Raw genomic sequence first — 26,973 nt, 5'->3', positions numbered from 1 at the left:
TTGGGTCCCTGAACTGTGAGGCGTACGTGCTAAACAATGCTCCACCAAGCCATCTCCACTACACCAAAGGACTATACATGATTGATCAGCAAAAATTGTAAAATGCACACCTCTGAAAACATGAATGCAATGCACACACAATAACCTGTTTTTTTTTTTTTTTGTTATCAGGAAAAAAACGGGTGTTATTCTGGTTAGTTCATTGATCTTGGACTACTGTGGAAATGGCAAGGGCAATTTCCAGATCATTTCCATGGTACACAATGAAAATATCCATGGTCACTTTTGACCAGAAACACAATGGTTGTTACTCTTTGTTACTGTACAAAAATGTAAATGGTTTCAAAGTTCTTGATGACTTTGATCCAATTCCAAAGAATTAAACAGTGTGTCATCTGATTACATTTGTCCACAAAACGCTTGTTGCATTCATACAAACACTTCTTCTTACTTAATTTTGGGATGCTGAATCCAAATCTGTCTTTAGGTTTTTTTTTCCCTAATCTCTATTTTTTAAATTAAGATTTTCAGTTTTTTGGGTACAATGCTTTTTTTCCAGGCTTAATTTTTTAAGTGGATTTATAGAGCTCACACTAAAAAGTAGCTCAAATGTAGCAACATATAGGCAAATAATTTGGATTATCATGAGAAAATCTGCATACAAATATGCAACAAATATATCAATGAATGAAGATCATTCACAATAAAAAAAGAGGTGAAAACGAGAATGACAGTTGAACATAAAGGCTGGGTAAAATAATTAGATAAGCAATGTACAAACAGTTTGATAAGATGCAATATGGAAATGTGGTGTTTTGGTTTATGCACCAACAGGAAAACCCTTTAGCTTTCCTTTGGTCCAGTCTCGAAGAGTTTCTTCGTAGTTATGGCAGACAATTAGGGGAGCCCAGTTTGTCTTGATGACCAAGAGGAACTTGAAAATGTAATTTGTAAAAATGCTTCACAACTTTTAAACTGTAGCTATGCTGTTCAGATGAGAATGAAGTAGATTGATACCAGCAAGGTGACAAAACGAATCAGCTTTAGCCTGTGGGACATGGGGCAAAAAAATATTCTGTTTTTCGATAAATGACCACCATTTGGAGTTAGGTTGAAAATGTGCAAAATAGTGCCCAAAAACCTTCTGAAGAACAAACTTTTTCTTGCAAGTATGGTTAATTAAATTTGAATTTTGCAAATTGCAACTTGAATTTTTGGTCTTTTTCAGATTTTTTTCAGAATTTTTTTCATATGCCCCCTTCCCATGTAATGATTAATCATCAGTGGGGTTTTTTGGTAGAATATTTTGGACTTGTTAATTTTTTTTTTTGGGGGGGGGTGTATATGGGGGCATTACGTGGCTCATCGAATAAGGCAGTCACCACGAAGTGGCACCAATGCAATGTAAACTTTCAATAAGGAAGGAGAATGGCCTTTATCAAGAGAGACTTCAGGAAATCCAGAACCGCAGTAACTGGACAAACTACAGGGTCCGTGTACAAACAATGTCCACCTGCTTTCATATAACAGCGGAATTGGGCTCTGATCTTACGAATGGTAGGCTATACAACTCTGAGCAATGGGTTGCTACCTTCAGTGGCCGTAGATGTTGTGGGTGGGATGCCACACTCTACCATTCCTACTGGGACAACCAATCCAGCTGGGCCGGGAGAGGCCATCTTGTGTAAGCACTGTCTGCAGAGTAGCAAAAAACAGTCCGCGCAGGCCAAATGGGAGACACCAGCAACAGCGTATGTGTCCCCTGGAGACCCTTTGAAGTGCCTGCCAAATCAGAGGGAGAGAAGCAAAAGCATACAGGAAACAAAACGACCAATGGTGCTCCAGAGCAAACTGACTCAGAGGACTTGAGTCCTTATCAGTCCAGGGTGTTCCCCGCCTAGTGCCCAAAGACGGATGGTATAGGCACCAACAAGAAAGCGACCCTAGTGTGGACGGCTACAGAAAATGGAAGGATATATATATATATATATATATATATATATATATATATATATATATATATATATATATATATATATATATATATATATATATAATGGTCTGTAAGAGAGTGTGGAGAATCATAATCCTAGGAAAATTCTTATGCATACAGGGAGGTGACGATTTACACGAAGAGAACAATCCTAGAACATATACAGTACTTGTGTTGTGAAGGTCATCCAGTGTTAAATTCACAGAATCCTCATGTACAAGAAGAAGTGGCTTTTTGCTTAACAGCAGGTACCATTGTCACAATAAACAACAAAATTGTTTCGATAATTGGAAACCAAAGCTCTTGATCTTATCATCTTTAATCTCAAACCAAAATGTTTTTTAGTCTAAAGCAATTATGGAAAAAAACTGACTGGGAGAGAACTCTAATGAGCTGACAAAATAAGTTTCACATTTTTTATTACCAGTAATTTAGTTTATTGTACACCTCTTGATACATACATTGGAAAAGAGGGCCCCCTCCAGACGATGAACTGCAGTACTGTGAGTGTTAAAATATACTGTATATACAGTACACACAATAATTTTCTTTCCAAACACTGAAATGCCCTTCATGAGTCAAAGGTATGCCTGGAAAAAGTGACATTGCTTAGTATACGTTATACAGTACATATTGCGATAATGCTTGACATATCAGATGAATGGTGTTCTCTGACCAATTGAAATCATGGTTGTCTCCTGACATTTGACCATAGCAATAAAAATATCACGGTGAACAGTCTGTTTAGTTTTTTTCCATTCTGTCTATGTACAGTAGTTTTCTTCAGTTAAAGACAATTTAAAAAGGATCAAGTGTGTCAATATTGAAATATTGTACACTGAAAAAAAAACATAGAAATACTATGATAAAAATATATTGCTCGTCTATGGGGAGTAGTCCTTCCAAGGCACTTGTGATGTTTGATGGACATTTAGAGTTGATAACTTTCTTATGAATGATACGCCCGGTGCCGTACTCTGATCTGGATTTCCTCATCCTGGGAAATAAAAAAAAGAGGGAAATAAATCGCGTGTAATGTCGTGAACCCTTCTATTTTTCTTCTATTAAGATTTCACTCAGTTTTATAATGGCCTAAAACAAAATGGTGGATATCTATATCTAATGAGAAAATGAACAATATAATTCTGCCACTTTGTGTTTAAGGTCACTGTTCCACGGCCGGGAACCCTCCTCTCCAGCACCGTTGAATAGACCTGACTGGGGAGACTGAGGAGTATGATCCCTCTGTAATTAGAACACACCCTCTGGTCCCCCTTCTTATAAAGGGGGATCACCACCGCAGTCTGCGAATCCAAAGGTGCTGTCCCCGATGTCCACACAATGTTGCAGAGGCATGTCAGCCAGGACAGCCCTACAACATCCAGAGCCTTTAGAAACTCCGGGCGGATCTCATCTACCCCCGGGGCCTTGCAACCAAGGAGTTTTTTTGACCACCTTGGTGACTTCAGCCCCTGAGATTGGAGAGCCTACCTCGGAGCCACAAGACTCCGCTTCCTCAGAGGAAGACGTGAATTGAGGAGATCTTCGAAGTATTCTGCCCACCGGTTCACAACGTCCCGAGTTGAGGTCAGCAGCGCCCCATCTCCGGCGTAAACATTGTTAATGTTGCACGGCTTCCCTCTCCTGAGACCCCGGATGGTGGACCAGAATTTCCTCAAAGCCGTCCAGAAGTCGTTTTCCATTGCCTCACCGAATTCCTCTCACACCTGAGTTTTTGCCTCGGCCACCGCCAAAGCCACACTCTGCTTGGCCAGCCGGGACTTGTCAGCTGCCTCCGTAGTCCCACAGGCCAAAAAAGCCCGATAAGACTCCTTCTTCAGCTTGATGGCATCCCTCACCGCTGGTGTCCACCAGTAGGTTCAAGGATTGCCGCCACGACAGGCACAACCACCTTACGGCCACAACTCCGATCAGGCGCCTCGACAAGGGAGGCGCGGAACATAGTCCACTCCGACTCAATGTCCCCCGCCTCCCCCAGGATGTGGGAAAAATTCTGCCGGAGGTGGGAGTTGAAACTCTTTCTGACAGGGGACTCTGCCAGACGTTCCCAGCAGACCCTTACAATACATTTGGGCCTGCCAGGTCTGACTGGCATCCTCCCCCACCATCGCAGCCAACAGACCACCAGGTGATGATCAGTTGACAGCTGCGCCCCTCTCTTTACCCAAATGTCCAGAACATGCGGCCGCAAGTACGATGACATGACCACAAAGTCGATCATTGAACCTGCGGCCTAGGGTGTCGTGGTACGAAGTGCACATATGAACACCCTGTTTGTTATTGACAATTCGTGACGAGCACAGAAGTCCAATGACAAAACACCGCTCGGGTTTAGATTGGGGGGGCCGTCAATCACACCCTTCCTGGTCTCACTGTCATTGCCCACGTGAGCATTGAAGTTCCCCAGCAGAACGAGAGAGTCCCCAGAGGGAGCGCTCTCCAGTACACCCTCCAAGGACTCCAAAAAAGGCGGGTACACTGAACTGTTGTTTGGTGCATAAGCACATAAAACGGTCAGGATCCTTCCACCCACCCGAAGGTGGAGGGGGGATACACTCTTGTCTACTGGGGTAAACCCCAATGTACAAGCGCTGAGCTGGAGGGCAATAAGTATGCGCACACCTGCTCTGCGCCTCTCACCGCTGGCAACTCCAGAGTGGAGGAGAGTCCAACCCCTCTCGAGAGGACTGGTACCAGAGCCCAAACTGTGTGTGGAGGCAAGTCCGAATATATCTAGTCGGAGCTTCTCGGCCTCACACACCAGTTCGGGCTCCTTCCTTGCCACAGAGGGGGGGGGGGCAACCAATGTGCGGCCCGGCAACCAATGTGCGGGCTAGGGAAACTGAACTGTTTTCCATTGGTGACCCTGTCAGGGGCGTAAAACCCAGACAACGTAGCTCCCAGGATCATTGGTATGCACAAACCCCTCCACCACGATAAGGTGACCGCCCACAGAGAGGCGCATTGAAGTCAAATATTGGCGCTTGGTCAGGGCGGCATGGCTCAGTGGTAGAGTGGTTGTCTCCCAGCCGAAAAGGCCGTGGGTTCAATCCCCCGACCATCCAGACCATGTCTAAGTGTCCTTGAGCAAGACACTGAACCCCCAGTTGTTCCGTAGGTAAATGTTAGTGTAAAGCGCTTTGAGTACCTAAGGTAGAAAAACGCTACTATATATATAAGTGAAAGTCAATTTACCAAATATGTATTTCAAAGCTTTGAAGTAACATTTCCTTGAAGGCCCCTCCATGATGACCTTGACCAAACACGGTTCATGGATCCCTTAAGATGAATAATATATTTGGATCATATTTCCCTTGCTCGGACATGGGTCATCAGGTCCCTACTCTGGAGTCTGGCCTGGAGGTGCGCTAGCAAGCACCTGTGCCCATGGAACCCGACCGGGCACAGCCCATGGCAAGAGGTGCAGAGCAAGTGTGGGAATACTTATTGCCTCCCATATCCGTGCCTGTACGTTGGGGTCCACCCCAGTGGAAGTGATGGTCGCCTCCCTCCGCCTTCGGGGATGTGGGACCCTGGCTGTTGTTTATGCCTATTCACTAAACAGAATTTCAGCGTACCCGTGTTTTTTGGAGTCCCTGGAGGGTGTACAGGAGAGTGCTCCCTCTGAGGACTCCCTCATTCTGCTGAAGGACTTTAATGTTCACGTAAGCAATGACACTGAGACCTGGAAGGGCATGATTTTGAGGAGCGGCCCTCCCGATATGAACCCAAGTGGTGTTAAGATTATTGGACATCAAGTTCAATCATATAGGTGCCTTTATGTGCACTTGGCACCAGGACACCATACTGTAGGTCTCAAATCGATGATCGACTTTGTGATTGTGTTGTAGGATTTGTGGCTGCATGTTTAACGCACATGGGTGAAGAGAGGGATGGAGCTTTCAACTGATCACCACCTGGTGGTGTGTTGGCTTTAATCGGTGGCGGAGGATTCTGGTCAGGCCTGGCAGACCCAAATGTATTGTGAGGGACAGTTGGGAATGCCTTGCAGAGTTGACTGTCAAAAGGAGTTTCAACTCCCATGTCCTGCAGACTTTCTCCCATGTCCCGGGGCAGGCAGGGGGCACTGAGTCAGAGTGGATCCTTGTTTCATGCCTCCGTTTTTGATGCAGCTGATCAGAGTTGTGGCCATGAGATGGTCGGGCCGCAAGTGGCAGCAATCCTTGGACCCGCTGGTGGACCCCAGCTGCAAAGGATGCTGTCACACTGAAGAGAGTCCTAATGGTTTTTTTTTAAGGCTGTGGGACTGCAGAGGCAGCTGACAGGTACCAGCTGGCTAGACAGAATGTGGCTTTGGCTGAAGCAAAAATTTAGGCGTGGGAGGAGTTAGTGGAGGCTATAGAAAACGACTTCCGGACAGCTTCCAAATACAAATGGTTTGAAAACAGAAATAATGTTTGCTTTTTATTCGTGTTGCTCTGAGTTGAAATGTTTAGTATGACTTACCGTTTCAGCAGTGTCAACAGTTTCCTCTCCCTCTGTGTGTTCACTGCCAGGCATAAACGTCTCAATGTCAGACACAGGACTATCTAAAGCCTCATCGTCAGTCTGGTAATCTTCTGATAGGTCCTCTAAAGGATGACACATTTTTTTCATGAATCATTTAAATTTTGCTTTGACAAATGCTAAATACTGAATGTAAAAAAAATGTGATTAAAAAAACCTTCAATTAATGCTGCCTTGACAGGCTCGATCCGTGACACGATCTCAGCCAAGTCAGTGAAAGAGGCATTTGGACATGCGACCACCTAACAGACAAAAACTATATCATCTCAGTTTTCATACTATTTCTTTCTTAAGATTAACCCGTCCACCCATATTTTTTTCCCACACAATCGGTGCTAGAAAAGGCCTGAGGTAATCTGGAGCTCACTTCATCTGACAAGATTTCCCCTTCAAAGTAAGAGTCTGGCACACTTTACTATCATTCACTGCCACGCAATCATGCACTCCCAGAAGGATTCTTCCTGGTTCCACAGCTTTGTTGTCACAACCATCTTGTTTAGTCCACGTCTTAAAAACAGGTCCATTGAAGACACATGGAGTAAAAATTCACCAGAGCTGATTAAGATGAGTGGGGAAGTTCTTTCAGTATGGCCTTTTTCTTCTCATGCAGGATCTGTCAGGTGCTCAGGGCATTGTGAGCAGTGATAGTATCAAGGTAAAGCAATTAGCATTTGTCATACTGCAATGTTCACCTTTTCTCATGCATCCACTGAAAGACGCAAACGCGGGAGGATTCTCTAATAGACATGTTGGCTAATCTGGTGGTCCACATTGAAGGAGAAAACTTGTAGGTAACGTTTGAACTATCGGGTAAAACACACTGTCACGCAAACACACACACACGCATGCACACGCACACACGCACACACACACACACACACACACAAATTGCTTACATGACTGCTTTTGGTCTTGTGGAACTCTTCCTGATGCCTGTCTTTAAGCATGCTGTCCACTATACCACTCCGCCGCCAAACATCAAACAGTGTCTTCCCATGCTGGTATCCTACTTCCTGAAGAATGGTGAAAAATCTCTGTGTGAGTTGCAAATAATTGATGAGACTCCTAGTGACAATGGAGCACAAGAATACTTACAGCAATTTCATCAAACTTGAGAAACTCCAGTGTGCCATAGCGGTCGATAGGAGGTCGAATGTACTCGCAGTACTCGCTGTCTTTAACCAACTCCAGTTGTTGGACGCAGCAAACGTAAGCAAGCCGGGTTTGGATCTCTGCCATATTAGGGACCTATATGAGACGATTAAGAGATTAGTGCAAATATGTAATATGACAGTGTATTGCCAATGGCTGGTCCGGACATATTAGGAACGTGACAGAAGATTTATAGTTTTGTATCTAGACTCTACGTCATTGCATATAAAAGAAAATCTCAATGGAATTGAAACAAAACAAAGAGTAGCTAGTGTAAATTGTAGACTTAACACTATTTTGGAATTAGAGCTATTTCTAGGAGCTCAAAGACAACATTTATTTTATACTATAAACCAAACACCTCAAACAAGAAGTGAAAGACTCTTGGCTGTCTACAAGCTGTGATACTTACCAAAGGGGGCAGTACAAAATGCCCAAACTTTTGCAAACAACAAGTTTGATCACTGTTGTTTTGAAAGTGTAAATGATTTAATTAAAATATAACTTTTTTCGACATATAAAATGTAATTTGATGACCTTTGAAGAGTTTTACACCTTTTCTTGGCTTCTTTATGTGTATAAATGTTCATTTTTATTTGGAGTGCCAAAACCTTTGATTGCCACTGTACTACTCCATGAGAGACTTAAGTATTTTTTTGTTTTGTTTGTGATTTTCGAAGGACATGCAGGACAAACATTATGTCTTCATAATTATATATTTTTGAGATCGTTGGTGGATGGATAAATGATTTTTGTGTAAAAATGTACAAAAATACTCTTGCAATAAATGTTGGTTTGCTGTTCTAGAATTGTCATTTTTCTGCAAAAAAGCCCTTTTCTCAGAAACATGCAAAAAACAGCATATAGAGGGTTTTTTTATTTGATATTTTATTCATGTACAGAGAAATGTATTATGAAACATTTAAATTTCATACTTTTAAAGTACACATATCTTGATCATATATAAAAAAGAATTCTTGTCATACATCTGATTATAAAGTGCATAGTTCTATCAGGGCCTCAAGTAGCTCTGCTGAAAAATTGTGGCTCTCTCGACATTTCAGTTGCTAAGAGGAATGACAATTATGCTGAACTTTACTAAGTTGTATTACTATACATTACTATTACTATACATTATTATTATTATTATTTTACAAATACAATTCAGAGAAGTGTGCCATACAAAAGTATTTCACAAACTTTACTCTGATACCCATAGATAAAACCCAATGCTATAAATGTTCATTTTTATTTGGAGTGCCAAAACCTTTGATTGCCACTGTACTACTCCATGAGAGACTTAAGTATTTTTTTGTTTTGTTTGTGATTTTCGAAGGACAAGCAGGACAAACATTATGTCTTCATAATTATATATTTTTGAGATCGTTGGTGGATGGATAAATGATTTTTGTGTAAAAATGTACAAAAATACTCTTGCAATAAATGTTGGTTTGCTGTTCTAGAATTGTCATTTTTCTGCAAAAAAGCCCTTTTCTCAGAAACATGCAAAAAACAGCATATAGAGGGTTTTTTTATTTGATATTTTATTCATGTACAGAGAAATGTATTATGAAACATTTAAATTTCATACTTTTAAAGTACACATATCTTGATCATATATAAAAAAGAATTCTTGTCATACATCTGATTATAAAGTGCATAGTTCTATCAGGGCCTCAAGTAGCTCTGCTGAAAAATTGTGGCTCTCTCGACATTTCAGTTGCTAAGAGGAATGACAATTATGCTGAACTTTACTAAGTTGTATTACTATACATTACTATTACTATACATTATTATTATTATTATTTTACAAATACAATTCAGAGAAGTGTGCCATACAAAAGTATTTCACAAACTTTACTCTGATACCCATAGATAAAACCCAATGCAACAAGTGTCCAACAAAAATGGGTTTTGAGGTGTAATGCTACTTTTCTAATGTACACTAAGTGAACTGTCGACTTGCATTCCTTGCGCGAGTTTGATTTCGGGTGTTCATTTGTGCATTCGGATCACTCAAGCCACATGTACCTAAGAAGAGCCAGGGCATTACCTGTTTAAAGTCAAGAGTAAGGGAAGAACAATTTTGTTTATTTTGCAAGCAACCCTGGGCTGCCATAGCAGCTGCTATTCTTGTTGTCCCACAAACTGCGGTACTATTGGAAAGCGTACAGAGCTTGGTGCCGCCTTCCCCACAAGCTTTGTGTGAATGAATGAAGGGCATTAAAATCACATGATAATAATTACCATACCTTGACTTTCTCAGCTAGAGGGTTGAATCGTTTCCACAAAAGCCACCACCCATTTAGGGAATCACCATAGTTAGTTAAGTTGGTTTCATCTTGACTTCCAACATCTACAGCAATCACAACTTTCGCCCCCATAGAACGAGCCACGTCAGCTGGAAACAAAGGACACGTTTGGAAATTTTAATTGAAACATAAAATAAATGAAATGAGTGAAACAATTGAGAATAAGATAGCTGTGAATAATAAAAAAGTAATAAAGTGAATTTCCCAGGTGAATATATATATTTTTTTATCCACCCATCCATCCATCCATTCCATTCCATTTGGATATGGAATCCTTGAAGGGAAAAACACTGACTTATTTGACAGTGTATCAATGGTCATACTGAGGCACAAGTTTACCTTGGAGTACGCCCGTCAACGTTACCACAGATAGATCACGAAATCTGACAGGAAAAATCTTTGGGCTGGTAACGTTCCTATACTGCATAATTCACTAGGAAGCACCGTGTAAAACCGCATTGCAGGTTGACCACGTTGCAAAACCTGTTAACTTTAACCGAATGAGGGGACTTTGCCATCACCAGTTTATTCTTGTTTCAAAGAAACTATGGCTGATCACAAAAAGTTAGTGTACCATTCTAATGTCCGCTGATAAAGTTTAGGAAAAGTATGTCAACATGTCTGGGAGCTCAAACGGGAGATGATTTCAGCTACTTTAAAATACTGCCAATTTTCCAGAGCTGAATGACACAGATTGGCTTTGAGTGTATAAGTGATGATGAACACCTCAGATCTGTTCTGAGAATTGCCACATCAAAATTACCTGTAGACTTTGATGCACTGGCTAAAATGGGTGATCAACAACACTGTTCTCAATCAAAAGTACTGCATATATTATTAAATTAATATTCATTTATGTTTGATAGGTACGGTTAACAAATGCATTTTTTTTTATATGTACACCATTGCATCTTGTTGCTCCCCCGGCCCGGCCGTCAAATTTTAAAAGTCAATGTGGCCCGCTGTGAAGGAAATCATATATTAGGTTGTTATCATTATGTGCTTATTTCATTGTTATCTGTTTATGCAATCCTAGTTCATTTTGACCCTGTCCTTAGATAGAGCTGTTGACGCACGAAAGTGTGAGCCGGGACCTTGGCCCAAGCTGTCGGTGGCGCCAGGCTGGCTCTTTTGTTGTGTCTTGTAATCTGCTATGCTTTTGCTCAATAAAAGCCAGGGGGGGACGGCTGGGCGGTTGAATTAGCATTGGAAAACCCACGAGTTCATTTGCCCAAGCTTTTTCCCAATGCCCGGCATAGAAAAGTCAATCTTGGCTGCTCTGAGTTACTCTTTTTGCTGTTTAAGCAGCTAGGGTTGTCCTAGTCTTCTCTAAGAGATTTCTTTGACACCCGCGAGCCAAAACGTTTGCCCACCCTCTGGTATAGACAGTATTTTTATTCATTTACATACTGTATATGTGAGTAATATGTGTGCATGAATTAATTTGGAGTCTGCAAACACTGTTTTGTATTTCATCTCGTTTTATTTTGTTTTATTTTATTTTGTGGGCAAGTTTTGTGGTGTGTTAATCATGAACCATTTGCATTCTGTTATTTGTGAATATGTGTTCCTGGTTTTCTCATTTAATTCGCGTAAGCATGTAAGAGAGCAAGGATACTTGTGGTGTCGTTATTGATCTGTTCAACAATGACACCTCCTTTTACTTTGCTATCACATTGAACTGCTTCGAATTGATTGAAGCCTAAAAAAGTTTTGAAAACAACTTAAATATGGGCTAAAATGGGTTCACAATTTTATTTCAGACGTCAAAGACCATTGCGTGACACTGTTGTACAAGTAGTCTGGTTTTCAAAAATGGGAAAATATTTTGCGTCTTATGTTTACGTATTATGTGCTCTCTTTGTTAAGTATTCTTGGGATTGCTTGGATTTGGCTATGTTTTGTTGAAGCCATAATTATGCATACACAAACATAACATAATTGGTCTTACCAGGCAGATTGTTAATGTAACCCCCATCCATCAGTAAGTGTCCGTCTTTGGGATCACAAAGTGGGGGAAGGTAACCAGACAGAGACATACTGGCACGGACATAACGCCAGAGGGAACCTGATAGGAAATTCAGGATTTAAACATTGACAACAAATTAATTTATTTAAAGCATTCTTTTTGTGAAGAATTGACATTTTCAATTAATGAAACACTTATACACAACTTCACAACATTTTTTGGTTTTAGAGCAAAATAGAGGGAGGGGAGACTTGGAGATTTGGATTCACCATCGGTGTGAATTCTCATTGAGGAAGCTGTGATATCTGTTGTAATGTTGAAATATGGTAGCCACAAGTCCTGGCAGGCAAGAAAAAAAAAAAGTACATTTTAAATGAATCAGTATTTTAGTAGATTATAAAAGTTGTCATTAAGGGAACAATGTGTAAGATTTAGACCGTTTTTCATTAAAAAGTAATACATTATCATAAATTGAAAAACTTGCAAATAAATGTATTCTACCTGATCAACAGTATGTTTTAAATATAATTGTAAGTCCAATTATCATTAAATTATATTACAAGGGGGGTGGCACTCCTCCGGAGGCTGCCATGTCTGTTATATACGGACAATGGTAAATACAGCACTTCCTGTTGTTCGTAATAAAAAAAACGGTCTAAATCTTACACATTGTCCCTTTAATATTTTGGGGAGTTGGCATCTCATTTCATAGTTTTGTCAAATGGGCAGACTGATCTTATTATAGTATTGCATCACTGCACCATACCTCTATCTGTTTGTCTTTGAAAATTGAGCTAATACTAGAGTTAAAGGAAGCCCCAGAAAACATGGAAGTGACAGGATAGGTTATATCCACAATCTTTTTAAAGAGAGAAGTCATAACCTGAAAAAGAATAAAAATGCAGTGAGAATTACAGTATGATAGAAGAAGGGTTTTTGGAACAACATGAACAATAAAACAAGGACAAAACTATTGTTGGGAGACATTTGATTGATTTTTCAAGAACCTACCATGGACCATTCACGAGCCCGAACCCTCATTCGACTGTAGCTTTTCTCCTCAGCGTACAATGCTCCCATGAGTGACCCGATGGAAGTACCACCCACAATGTCCACGGGGATCCCTGCCTCATTCAGAGCCCGGATGATGCCAACCTGGGAGCAACCCCTGAAAATTACACAGCATTTGAAGCAAGAGTACTCACAAAGAGCAGACTCCCACCAATGATTGATTCTGGTATGGTATGCTATGGTATGGTAAAGCGCAGTTTAGTCCCTACCTGAACTGATGACATACTGTATACCAGTGGCAGCCCATGCATTTCACACTTAGGTCTTCAGTGATCGGACTCATGCGCACCCGTACGCACACACACAGGCTCTTTTTCAGAGAATTTAAACATCAGTAAACTCGCATTTGCAATTAATTAAATGTGCCAAAACCTAGAATAAGTCATAATAATTTCAAATTATTTGTCTGCGACGTTTTATGACATCCACCAAGAGCAGGCAAGCTTTAACAAGATTGTACGCTAAATTGCAATTTAATAAAAGTGTCACGTCTATGCATGGTAAGTTGAGTTGGGAGAAGGAAGGACCGGGACCCAAAAAATGCAGGAAAACTGAGAAATATATGGCTCGAAAGGGAAGTTTTAATAAGGAAATGAAGCAGGACCAAACGGGAGCAAAACTGGATGGACGAAGTATCACCAGACAGGTGGACGAAATCAAACTAATGAGAATGCAGGCAATAAAGGCAGACGCAAGTGGAAGAGAAACATGAACAAAACCCCACAACAACAAAACTCAAGCAAACATGAGAATTGAATATGAATGACATAAAATGACGAAAACATATTAACTCAACCAAAACGGCTATCCCAAAGTTATTTCATTACAAAATCCATTCTTCTTTTTTTCCTCAGACTTTCATGACTTGCTTGTAGAGTTTGTCTTCACGTTTCATTTCCAATAATAAATCCTTTTGTATTGACATGGACGCCAATGCTGAAAGTCGCGTCAGTCCAATTCTGTTTTGCTCTTCTTCAGCCATTGGGTGTTAAAAAGAAAAAAAAGCTTCTGTGAATCTGGCTTCTGTGTATGCTAACGCTAATGTTAGCTGGTTGAGCAACATGTTTTTTTCTTTTTTTTTTAAATAACTTGATTTAACCACTTCCACTGGTAAACATGGTGGACCAATATAGCACCGCCTTCCTGCAGTGAGTGTCCGGGTATGTCACGTTCTACTTGAGGCCTCTAGATGGTGATCTTATGACAAGATTGGCTATTGCAGCTGTCTAACAAAAATATGGGCCCATACACAATACATCATTGCACACTGCACAGAATTCTACTTGTTCAAGCAAATACCAGAGTGCCTCCCAACTAAGCAGACGTGATGTCTGCCTGGAAGTCTGCCTGGCGACACACGTTAGCTGAATTCTAACTGGCTAAAAACTCTACACTAAAACGGCAGCACTTGTGGAGTGTAACCATATGGATATAATATGAAACGAAAAGAAAAAAATATGGAGAATAATTTTATATATAAAATACGTATATTTAGTAAACATAAATTTTAAATCAAATTGACTTTTATTATAGTTATTATAATTATTATAGTTATGATAATGTCATGTTAAATTAGGCCAGCAGAGAAGGCCTTGCTGGCCCTGATGGCCCACCACTGCTGTATACCACAGAGGTTAAAGGAAGGTGGCAGACTGGCAAACCTAAAATAAAAAAAAAGTTGTGGTGAAATACAGCTTACTTATTGGCCACCATTCAAAAGGGCTACTCTCATTCCTTTTAATCCCTGGGGGCAATTTTGACCCAACTTTTTATTTTTGATGTGTGAAAGGAAAGGAAAAGCATGCAAAAAAACCTTAGGAGGCTGAAATATTGCATAGATTGTCAAAACATGACAACTTTCAATATGCCACGTTGCCATCCTTTCTAAATGCTTGCAAACGGGAGGTCGAGAGGTACACTCTAAAGGAGTCAAATTTAGCCCATGTCCATTTACTTGAGTCATCCAAAATTGGAAATATTGTCAATTTTGGACACATTGAAAACCTGATGTTTTATTGTGTATTTCCCCTGATTTTTGCATTAATCCTTTCAACAGTGACTGTGGGCGCAATAGAAATTTCTGTGTTGACACCCCAAAACCACCGGGGGGTGCTAGTGGCCAACGTATGACATTTGCAAGCCCTTCAATGACTTTGATGATTGGCATAGCCTGGACTTTTGCAATATGGGAATATTGCAAAAGTCTTCAAAATTCATAATACTCTATGACAAGAAATATTTCCATTTCAATTTCATAAATATACAAGGTGGTTGCTTTTGCCATTACCACAACTTTTGTACATAAAGTAAATGTATACAATTTTGGGAGTAATGTATTACAAAAGTAATGTAATTACAGTAATGCATTATGTTTTTCTGTAACGCGGTAGTAATATTGTACTCATTACAAATGAGAGTAACAAAATACATTACAATTCATTTTTGGCCTGAAAGTGGTGTTCATTTTTCACCCCAAATTCACCAAAAGCACCATGAGATTGGAGGAGAAAAGTTCGGGGCAAAATGTTTACTTGCTGATCTACTACAGCTGAGATGAATGCGGCAGCAGCGGATGGCAGGTTGAATATGGACATTATGTACACAAAATGGACATGAGGCCATTACTTTCAGTTCATCAGAGATAAAGACAAGAAAAATATATAAGTGCACTTATGTGCACGACACCTAAAAAGTTGCCTACTTCACGAAATAAGCTCAGCAATTTGAAAAGCCATTTAGAGCGAAGCCATCGTCACGTGAAGTTAGCGAAAAGAAAACGCAAATGATTGCGCGCTCTCAGAGAGATGCCACTTCAACATGAAAAGGTTAGGCAATACATCAGGATATACGCTGCTGCTTTCCGCTGTGGATTCTCCAGCATTTCGAAACCTTGTCAGCAAGATCCCTGTCGCAACTGGCAATAGTGACAAGGTAAGCTAATGCTAATTTTCACATAACAATTGCAATAGTCTATTAATAGTTATGGTCACAGTGTATCAAGACGAAGCATACAAAACTCATGTTAAACAGCACATTAAACACCTTAACACTGACGTAGGCAAGCTGTTAATTTTAGCCCCAACAAAACCAACTATTTTTGAAACATCTGTCCCTAACCTGACTTTGCTTGAATTAAATATTAACATTGAAATAACTAAATAACTGTTTTTGGCCTACAGCATAATTAATTCATCAATATGCTATAGGGCTGCACGATTATGGCCAAAATAATCACGATTGTTTTGGTCAATACTGAACTCACGATTATTAATCAGGATTATTCACCGTGTTTGGTCAAATGTTTATTTATTGTCCTTTTTTTAAACAAACAGTATACAAACAAAGCTTCAACACTTAATACTTACAAATGATAATAAACTAAAATAAATAATGATTAAAATAATTCAGCCAAGACTTGACAAAAACATGGCACACAGGGCAACACAGCTAACTCATTTGCTGAGCGCAAACCAATGAAAAAAATGAAGCCTTCTTAGAACCTAGCACATGATTTACTTTTAAGCAAGTTATAATCAATTAGCAGTCAAAATGTAATTTTAGGTCATTTCAAACCAAATTTTTCTAAATTTTTTGCTAATTGGATGTTTCAAAAAGGATTTCAATCGACAGCTAGCACTGTAGATATTAGGAGTCAGGTGAGAAACTCAACACCATTTCACATAGATAAATACAGTGAATCCTTGCTACTTCACGGTTCCACTATCACGTATTTGCCACATTGTAGATTTTTTTTTCCATTACGCTGATTCACCACAGAGGATTTTTTTCCCCATTATGCGAATTTACGACCAAGGATTTTTTTTTCATTTTTTACATATATTTTTTTACATATTGAACTTTTGCAATAGCTCCCAAACGTGCTGCTCCCACGACGGTTTGTACAGAGCCTAAACGGCAACAAAAAATGATGACAATTTCTGAGAAGGGATTACTTTTCGAAGGGAGAAGTTACACAGCCGTGCCCTCCATTTGGGAGAGAACGAGTCCACCGTTCGCTACACTAAGGACGAGGCAACATTAGAAGACGGCTGTCATCACCTTTGGCAGTTCAGCGAAGCGAGTTGTTACAGCTCGTATTAAAACGATCGTCCGTATGGAAGCTGCTTTAGCAATCTGGATTGCCGACTGCCGACGGAAGAAGCCCTTTCTTTTGAAGTCTTGCGCAGCTGTAGTTACAGTATATTAGTAGCGGCTCGGATGTTGAGTTAAAGACTAATCTGTACATGATCAAACAATGTTGAGTTTACACTTGAAATACCATTTTTTTTAATAAAAGAAATCTATGTAAGAGATTTCCAACGGTCTGGTGAACTTTCTGCTCTTTACTGTCGAGTGTCTCTTCTGCCTCTGCCTGTTGACAACAACAGCGTTTGTCACGATTAAATTTTGATTAATTGTGCAGCCCTACTATGCTGCGGAGCTAAATACGTAATAAAGGGATTAAAACACAAAAAAATATTTTGTATCTTGTCTTTAAAGGATTACAATACAGTACAGATGAAAGGATTTGTATTGGTTTTATGCTTAATCCAACCTTTTACTGGATGTGTAATGACCTACATACATTTAGAAAGGCAAATCCATATTTCCACTTTATGTCACAGTTTGCCAGTTCAGCCACCTCACTTCCAGCCTCACCACACCTGCTCAGCCCTCCTGCTAATCTGCCCTGAACACAAACACCTGCAACCACTCACCCGCGCAGTATAAAAAGCCCGGTCACTTCCCTCCACAACCCGCCAGATCGTCTCTATGCGCCACGCCGAGCTTTCCAGCAATTCCTCCTGCCAGCCTGCCTGTTCTCCAACCCTGTTCGTCCTTGACCACCCGATTGCGTGCCGACTTGACTGGATCTTTGGTATTTCGACCCTGCCTGCCTCTGACCGCCCGCTAGCCTGCCGCTTTAACCAATCTACCAGAGCCCCCTTCCCGTCTGCCTTCCTTCGCCTGGCTGCCAGCAAAACCCCAGCTCCCCTGACTCCATAACCCCCCAGACCTCTATGCCACGCTCCCGTCAGCTCCCGCTACTGCCTGCACCTTATGTTCAATAAATGCTCCGTCATTGCTCTTACCAGTTCGTGCATGCTCTTGGGTCCTCTCTCCTCCCGCCGTAACAGTACGGTCTGGCCAATTCAAATGGACCCAGCGCGCCGATCCATCATCCGCTTCCGGTCATCCGTCCACTTTTCTGCCTCATGACTTCCACGAGTCCCAAGTTGGCGTCCCGGAATGCTACGAAGGTGACTTGTGAGGCGTTCCTAACGAACTGTTCGCTTGCTGCTCTGCAGCCCCAAACATTTGCATCCGAGCGCACTAAGGTAGCGTTCGTGATCAACCACCTTACGGGCCGAGCCCGCTTGTGGGGAACGGCGGAATGGAGGAGACGGTCACCTACGTGTGCCTCCTTCTAGGCACTCGAGGAGGAGATTTTAAAAGTTTTCGGACTCAGCTACGCCAGTGCGGAATTGGGCCGGGGCCTGCTGGAGTTGCGTCAAGGCGACAGAACGGTGGCGGATTACGCCATTGACTTCCATACGCGAGACAGTCAGAATAGGTGGAACAGCCCCGCACTCGTAGACACCTTCCTTTATCCTCCCTTTGTGACCTATACTCTCTGTCGGGATCAGAACGACAGGCCATGGAGAAGTATGTCAATGAGTCGCTAGCGGCGGGCATCATACATCCATTCTCTTCTCTGGCAAGGGCAGGGTTTTTCTTTTCCAAGAAGAAGGACAAGACACTCCGCCCTTGTATTGATTATCGGGGCCTGGATGATATCACGGTTAAGAATAGATATCCTCTTCCACGAATGACCTCAGGGTTTGAGCTACTGCAGGGGGCTGCCTACTTCAAAAAGCTTGACCTATGCAATGCCTACCACCTTATGCGAATTAGGGAAGGCGATGAATGGAAGACCGCCTTCAATACCCAGCTCGGACACTATGAGTACCTACCTATGCCCTTTGGATTCACCAATGCTCCAGCGGTCTTCCAGGCACTACTCAACGATGACCTGCAGGACACGCTTGACCGATTCGTATCCGTTTACCTGGATGACATTCACATCAAGCTGCTATCAATCATGGACAATCCAACACATCCACTACACAGCATCATCTACAGACAGAGGAGCTGCTTCAGTGACAGATTGCTGTCACTGTCCTGCTCCACGGACAGGCTGAGGAGATCATTCCTCCCCCATGCCATGAGGCTCTTCAACTCCACCCGGGGCAGTAAAAGCTCACATTAAACTCTAAACCTCATACTCTGCACTGCACTATTCACTTTATACAAGCACCTTAATTATACTTGCACTAGACTCCAACGATTCACACTATTCTGTTTACACTGTTAACAAGCACCTTAAGTATACTTCTGTACTGGACTTATGTGTATCTTTGTGTATTTTATTTCTCATATTTTATATCTCGACTTGAGGATACTGCTGGAAATGTGAATTTCCCTACGGGGATGAATAAATTATCTATCTATCTATCTATCTATCTATCTATCTATCTATCTATCTATCTATCTATCTATCTATCTATCTATCTAATCTTCTCCAAGACACAGGGTGAGCATGTCTACCACGTCCGCACAGTTCTGCAACGCCTGCTGGAAAACTCACTGTTCGTCAAAGCGAAAAAATGTTTCATGCCTCATCGGTGTCCTTCTTGGGCTACATAATTGCTAAGGATAGCATCAGCATGGATCCCGCGAAAATCTCAGCTGTTACTTCCTGGCCAATACCCGAAACAAGAAAACAACTGCAGCGCTTCTTTGGCTTCGCTATTACAGCGCCACGGCAGCTCCTCTCACCAGCCCCAAGGCCCCATTCCGGTGGAATCCAGGTGCCGAAAAGGCCTTCCAGGAACTCAAGCACCGCATCACGTCGGCCCCAATCCTTCAAATGCCAGATCCGGGGCAGCAATTCATGGTCGAGGTCGTTGCATCAGAGACTGGGGTTGGGGCGGTTCTGTCCCAGCGCTCACGGGGGGATGGGAAACTCCACCCCTGTGCATTCTTCTCTCGGCGCCTCTCTCCTGCAGAGAGAAATTATGACATAGAAAACCGTGAACTACTTGGCGTAAAAACCGCCCTGGAAGAATGGCGGCACTGGCTGAAGGGAACGAAGATCCTTTTCGTGTTGTGGACTGATCACAAGAACCTGTAGTACATACGACAGGCTAAGAGGCCGAACTCCCGCCAGGCCCGTTGGGCATTGTTCTTCACCCGGTTCAACTTCAACCTCTCCTACCGCCCACGATCCCAGAATATCAAGCCGGACGGCCTCTCCAGGCAGTTTGAACTTGAGGACAGTTCATGCCGGGAGCCCGAGACTATCCTTCCCCCGTCATGCGTCATTGGCATGCTCACCTGGGAGATCGAGGAGAAGGTGAAGTCAGCTGCCAGGGGGCAGAGTAAACCAAGCCAATGTCCCAGTAACTGTCTGCCTGTCCCCGACAACCTTCGTTCTGAAGTTTTACAGTGGTCTCACTCTTCGAAATTGACTTGCCATCCCAGCATTCAACGGACCCTGATTGTTTTCAGACAACATTTCTGGTGGCCCTACATGGAGAGGGATGTGCGAGAGTTTATCCTGGCCTGTCCCATTTGTAGTCAGAATAAGTCATCACATCAGACTCCTTCCAGGCTGCTGCGCCCCCTTCCTGTTCCGCATCGCCCTTAGTCTCATGTTTCGGTTGACTTCGTGACCGATCTGCCTCCATCTGACGGCAACACAGTCATCCTGTCTGTAATTGACAGATTCAGCAAAATGGCTCACTTTGTTCCCCTCCTGAAGCTTCCCTCCGCAAAGTAAAGGGCACAACTCCTGATTGACCATGTTTTCCGCCTTCATGGGCTTCCCCTTGATGTGGTGTCAGACAGGGGTCCTCAGTTCAAGGCGGCCTTTTGGCTCATTGGTGCAATGGTCAGCCTGTCCTCCGGGTTCCATCCACAGACTAACGGGCAAACGGAGAGGGTAAGTCAAGAGGTGGAAACCGCCCTCCGCTGTCTGGCATCACGAGATTCTGCCTCCTGGTCGGCCTAGCTCCAGTGGGCGGAGTATGCCCACAACTCGCTGACTAGCTCCGCCACGGGAATTTCCCCCTTCGAATGTGTTCACGGCTACCAACCTCCGTTATTTCCGGCTCTAGACAACGATGCCACCTGTCCGTCTGCCCTTGCCTTCGCTCTGCGGTGCCGCCGGACCTGGGCCCGAGCCTGCTCGGCCTTGCTGCAGGCCAGTAAACGTTACACACGAACTGCCAATAGGTGGCGTACTCTGGCCCCGGCGTACCAAGTGGCTCAAAAAGTCTGGTTGTCCACAAGGGATTTGCCCGGAATCCAACAAACTCGCTCCCCGTTTCATTGGTCCCTTTACCATCCAGAAAGTACTGAACCCGTCGGCTGTGCGCCTTACCCTACCTCGCTTGATGCGTGTTCACCCAAGTTTCCATGTCTCCCGAATCAAGCCTGCAGTGGATTGTCCCTGTGCTTCCGCCCCTTCCGCCTCCTCGGTTTGTTGATGGGAGCCCAGTATACACAGTCCGGCGGCTACTCCGCTCCCGACGCCGCGGCAGGGGCCTCCAGTACCTGGTGGACTGGGAGGGGTATGCCCTGAAGAGCGGTCTTGGATCCCAGCTCGCCAGGTTGTGGATGCCTCCTTGATCTCTGATTTTCACCGTCTTCACCCTGATCAGACCTTCGGGGCATTATGGGGCACCCTTCCCGTCTGCCTTCCTTCGCCCGGCTGCCAGCCAAACCCCAGCTCCCCTGACTCCGGAACCCCCCAGACCTCTATGCCACGCTCCCATCAGCTCCCACTACTGCCTGCACCTTCTGTTCAATAAATGCTCCGTCATTGCTCTTACCAATTCGTGCATGCTCTTGGGTCCTCTATCCTCCCGCCGTAACAGTTTATGGTGTTGAGAGTAAAATAAAATGAATGCAATAGTGGTGTAATGCATTACATTTCAAAAACAGTACAGTAACATTGTAATGTAACTAATTACTTTGAAATGGAAGTAATTAATCACGCATTACAGTTTCAAAGTAACTTGCCCAACACTGAATTTATATATGAATGGATAGGGCTGATGCCACTATATACAGCAATGATGTTATGTTAACGATGTTATGACCCTTTCAAAGTCAGTCCAAATTGGGCGATAGTGAAACAATCCCTGGACACCCAGGGGAAGGCAACAAAATTTCACATGGACACATTTTTGTGCAGAAAAAGTCGCAGGGCACAGCGCATGACTGGAATATTGTCACTGCATGAATAAAACTATTGACAATCACATAAAATAATGTGTTGTGTACAGTACGTTTTTAAGGATGTCTAATTAGAGATTGCATTGGTATTATCTTAAAGCCATAAGTACCTAGCACCTCCTCCGCCGAGCACAACAGCGATGCTGTTTCCTGTCAGAATCCTGGCCAGGCGGGAGAAATCAGAGTGACGATCTGGACCCTTTTCAAACACACGTTGGTACAGCTCTCTCTGCGATCAAAAACAAAACAGACAACACTCAAACAATTCATGCTCAGATACAGAAAAATGAAGCATTTGAAGTAAGGATGTTCAATACAAGTTTTTTTTTTTGTTTGTTTTTTCAGACCGACCAGTACGAGTACTCAATTCACTCAATTCATGGTATAAAGTACCAAGAGAACTTGTACTTTGATACATAGAGCATTCACATGACGATGCAAACAGATCATTTTCAAGAAATACCTGAAGTACCATTCCAATAAAGCATTTCCCTTAAATTGTCATGAAACGAATGGCAATTTCCTAGTCTTCTAAATTGTAATTTGAAGTTTGTGATCCTAAAACTGCTTCAAGACAGGCCTAATACTTTCCTGAGTACAATACCTTAAAACAAGTAAAGTAGCATCCACCTTTCTGTATCAGAAAAGTATAACCTACCCATCCCTAATTGGAAGTACAGAAAAACCATTTGGCTAAAAAGTTAAATCCGACAAGTGTTAACTGATCATCTGAACACAAACGTTGATAGCTAAGTCCATGTGCTAATGTTGGTGTGTGTAAAGTTATGGCTGTGCACCCAAATTACCAATTTAGGCAAACTCCTTCTGGAGAACACTCTGCGAGAACATGACAAGTGATGATGTCTGGAGATCCAGGTCCGCATGTTAAGCCACTCAGCAGTCCCTTTCGGTGGGGGACCATCCTCCCTGTGCAGCAACACCAATTGCTTCTGGGCCCTAACGGCACTACCCTCCAACATTTGCTCCATCTGTAGAAAGACAAGCATTGTAAATATGAATGTACAAAAATGTATGCAAATTACATTAAGTCAATCATAAAACTGAATTACAAAAGCTATTATTCGAAGGGAAAGACCTGGCACAAACAAAAATGCAAACGAGCTAAACGCGTACAGGACAGCGCTATATAGCATGTTGAAGATAAGAACTAATATTAGCTAGCATGTTATCCACAGTCACAAGTTGTTGGCTCAACAGACTAATTTTGGGCATATTATCATACATCAACATTCTTACAAAGAAAGTACAACTTCCAGACATTTGTGGGCCAGATTTCAGAGACAAAACAATGTGTGCCTCACCGACTTACTACTCTCAACACCACACCGTCTCTCTCACTACAAATTGTAATATCAACAGCAGGCAGAGGTGGCGCCAAAAAACAAAGATCAAGCCAAACAAAGCACAAATGAATAACTGTTAAACTAAATCTGTTCCAAAACCTTATTTCGGTTGCAGCCCATGCGGCCCGGTACCAGTCAATCCACGGTACCGGGCCGCGGACCAGTGGTTGGGGACCCCTGCCAGTCATGAAAACAGGGAAGCATAGTTTACACTTGAAATTCCAATTTCTTACATCCAGTAGCTTTCTCCGAGTGAATTACACACATGGATGACGATGCGTGGCTGAAGGAGTACCGTGAGGATGAAAGAGACGTTTGGGAAGATGTTACAAATGCTATCGTAATAAATCGGAATTTCGCGTGTAAACTTTGCTTCTATGTTTTCATATTTTGTTCAGCTAGGGATTACACTCTAGGTCTCCAAGGCCAGCTATGACCCTGCGTGTTCCTGGACCATGGAAATGGGAAGAGATAACAGTACAGTTACTAACAGTAAGTTTAATCATTAATAATTTATGTTATTATGTGTACTGGAGTAATTTCTCGAGTATGTAAAGTATGAACACGTCTCACTTATAAAAATTATGGTACCCACATATTTTTTTTTTACTTTTTAAATAAAGTTTTAATATTATTAATACATAATCTTGTGTAGAAAAGTAGTCAAAAACAAGAGATACATTTTGACAGAAAACAAACGTCACCTGAAGAATGCATATGGAAAACCCTACACAAATCCTATATTGTGAAGTATTTCATGAAAAAAAATTACAATCAAACTAAATTGTTTGTAGCTTCAGGGGTCAAAAGTCAAAACAGAATGGGATTTATATCTTCAGTTCAGTGTGAGGTACTACACACCGTTAACTGCAAAACGTAAAAGTTAATAGATGAGATTTTTTTTTTTTCGATTCTTGAAAAAGAAAAAAAAACAATGCATACAAAAAACATATACGATTGTAGCATAAAGACGATAACAGTGAGACTGGTCCGACACAGACCTTTCCCACTGTTGGTTCCTGGTCACCCAGTCCCACAATAATGATGCAATCAGCCTGGCGAATGCAGCGATGTGTCCAAGGTGTAAGGCCGGAGTCAGATTGATAGAGGACAATGCGGTGGATATCTTCCTGGTGGCCGAGCCAACTGGACAGACGGTACTCATAGACACTTCAAAGAAAAGGAGCAAACTTCAAGTTTACTGCATGTAATATAATGGAATGTTGAGTCTTCTATTAGATTTGATTCCCAAACAAGGCAAATGTCTAGGATGTGTTTTTTTGGCTTACTGGTGGCCACCTGGGAAGCACAAAGCTTCGTTTGCCTCCTCAAAGTCTGTACAGCCACAATTCCTGTTTATGCATGTTACTACCAGCCATTATTTCTCTCGCTCCTACAGTAGGTAACCAAACCAAACTATTGTAAATTGTTCATTTTTATTTTTGTACCTGTCCAAAGCAGCAGAACCCAAGCGGTGTTTAATGATGTCACTTGTTAGGAGTAATGTAGGTCCTATAGAAACCAAGGATAGACAATAGAGGTTTAAAATTGCAGCTATGGATGCATCCCTTTTCTTCAATTCATGGAGGTCACGATTGAAGCACTAAGTCCAGATTTCAGATTCATTGATATCATACTACCGTAAATTCCGGACTATAAGCCACTACTTTTTTCCCAAACTTTCAACCCTGCGGCTTATTCGGTGATGCGGCCAATTTATGTAATTTTTCTAACGGCCGCCAGGGGAGCTCGAGTAGAAAAGGTAAGATTAAGACAGGTGGAATATATGCGTCGAGGAAGACTGCAACTTCCTGTCTTGTGCATAAATTAAATTAGCGTCAACATACCCTCATCATGGAAAATGCAAAAAGAAAGGCATATGACGCAGGACAAACTCCATTCCAGCTGTGATTCCTGGGGGCACAACGAAGTATTTGCATTAGTGTGAATCGTGCATTTAAAGTGGTGCTTCGTGTTGAATGGGAGAATTGGATAACTAGCGGTGAGAATGTTTCACTAAAACTGTCCGCATGCGAAAGGCAACTTTTTCACAAGTCTGCCAGTGGATCCTGACAGCGTGGGGCAGCGTCAAAAAATTCACCATCACCAACGGGTTCCGGTCTGCTGCGTGACGGAGAGGAGGGCACAGTGACAGCGAGAGAGGCTGAGGGAGTGTGTGACGACGTCTATATGACACTGTTTCATTCCGACACTGAGGAAGATGACTTCGATGGCTTCAGTTCAAAGGAGGAAGATGAAGACGGCTTACCATGATTTTTACCAGTATGGTCTTTTACCACTACCATGTTGCTAGCGTGTTGCTACCATGTTGCTACCGTTTTACTGCCCTGTCACAGGCACCGTTTGGGAAGAAAGTTATATTATTATTATTATTAAGTTATGTTATTAAAACTTTGAAAACTCTCTCTGTGTACCGTCTTTCTTTGTAAATATGTTTACATGTTTTACTGTGAGCACATGCGGCTTATATACAGGTGCGGCTTGCGTATGTACAAAATTGGTTTTCCTCTAAAATGTAGTGGGTTGCGGCTTATAATCAAGTGCGCTCTATAGTCCGGAAATTACGGTACTTTGTATTACTGTATTTTATTTTGATTTTTGTAATATGTACAAAACCAATACATTTTATTTCACAAAGACACTTATCAATGAATGTGAATGCAAAATGAAGAATGATCGTACCAATACCACTAAGCGCATGCTGCAGCTCCAAGGTGAAAGCCATAAGAGGAACCTCATCAGAGACAGGCAAAATGGCCACAGTGGACAGGTTGGAGGCAGGATTCCCAGCATCCCACTTACTGTTTGCAGTGTGGAGATGCAGGCTTCTAGCTACAAGTCACATAAAAGCAGAAAACATCTTCAGTACATTACACCAGGGGTTCTCAAAGTTTTTAGAGTCATCGACCTCTTTTAGAAAACAAATTTTCCCGACCCCCCCAAAGCTAATGTTTGCCGAAACTAAACAAACAAAAAAATAATTTAAAGCCAAACATACTAAGTGCACTTTTTATTCAGCAACATATTCAATTTTACAACAAGTAAGTTTGATACTTTTCAGATATACTGAATTTTAGAAAATAAATGTTGCAAATCGCACGCCTCCTTAACAAACTGGGTCAATTTCTTCCCAAAAGATTGCTGCCAATTATTGAGTCAAAAACAGAATTATCCTATTTTCCGGACTGTATATAAACAGCAGCAGCAAAATAAGAGCAAAAAAAGTATTTGTCTCATGGA

At 42.1% G+C, this 26,973-nt stretch overlaps 1 protein-coding gene across 4 annotated transcripts in view; it reads right to left on the bottom strand.

The window, feature by feature from the left end:
* Window positions 1-2,395: 2,395 nt before the first annotated feature.
* Window positions 2,396-26,973, bottom strand: part of pnpla7b (patatin-like phospholipase domain containing 7b) — a 60,947-nt gene continuing 36,369 nt past the window's right edge. For 2 of the 4 annotated variants that reach the window (XM_088416251.1, XM_088416278.1), the window contains 15 exons: window positions 26,416-26,565; window positions 25,161-25,224; window positions 24,714-24,882; window positions 23,155-23,337; window positions 22,459-22,577; window positions 12,986-13,142; window positions 12,741-12,857; window positions 12,244-12,313; window positions 11,957-12,073; window positions 9,946-10,094; window positions 7,637-7,789; window positions 7,438-7,554; window positions 6,699-6,783; window positions 6,482-6,606; window positions 2,396-2,990 (listed from right to left, as the gene is read on the bottom strand). In XM_088416251.1, the coding sequence (XP_088272377.1) occupies window positions 2,943-2,990; window positions 6,482-6,606; window positions 6,699-6,783; window positions 7,438-7,554; window positions 7,637-7,789; window positions 9,946-10,094; window positions 11,957-12,073; window positions 12,244-12,313; window positions 12,741-12,857; window positions 12,986-13,142; window positions 22,459-22,577; window positions 23,155-23,337; window positions 24,714-24,882; window positions 25,161-25,224; window positions 26,416-26,565 (1,823 nt within the window). In that variant the 3' untranslated portion in view covers window positions 2,396-2,942. The remainder of the gene's footprint in view (window positions 2,991-6,481; window positions 6,607-6,698; window positions 6,784-7,437; window positions 7,555-7,636; window positions 7,790-9,945; window positions 10,095-11,956; window positions 12,074-12,243; window positions 12,314-12,740; window positions 12,858-12,985; window positions 13,143-22,458; window positions 22,578-23,154; window positions 23,338-24,713; window positions 24,883-25,160; window positions 25,225-26,415; window positions 26,566-26,973) is intronic. The other 2 variants (XM_088416259.1, XM_088416270.1) reach the window with 2 other exon arrangements.

The sequence above is a fragment of the Hippichthys cyanospilos genome, chromosome 1, assembly GCF_059441005.1.
Source record: "Hippichthys cyanospilos isolate Australia breed blue-spotted pipefish chromosome 1, RoL_Hcya_1.0, whole genome shotgun sequence".
NCBI classification, from domain to species: Eukaryota; Metazoa; Chordata; class Actinopteri; order Syngnathiformes; family Syngnathidae; genus Hippichthys; species Hippichthys cyanospilos.
The sequence above is the reverse complement of the archived record's forward strand: the minus strand, read 5'-3'. Positions and strand labels throughout refer to the sequence as shown.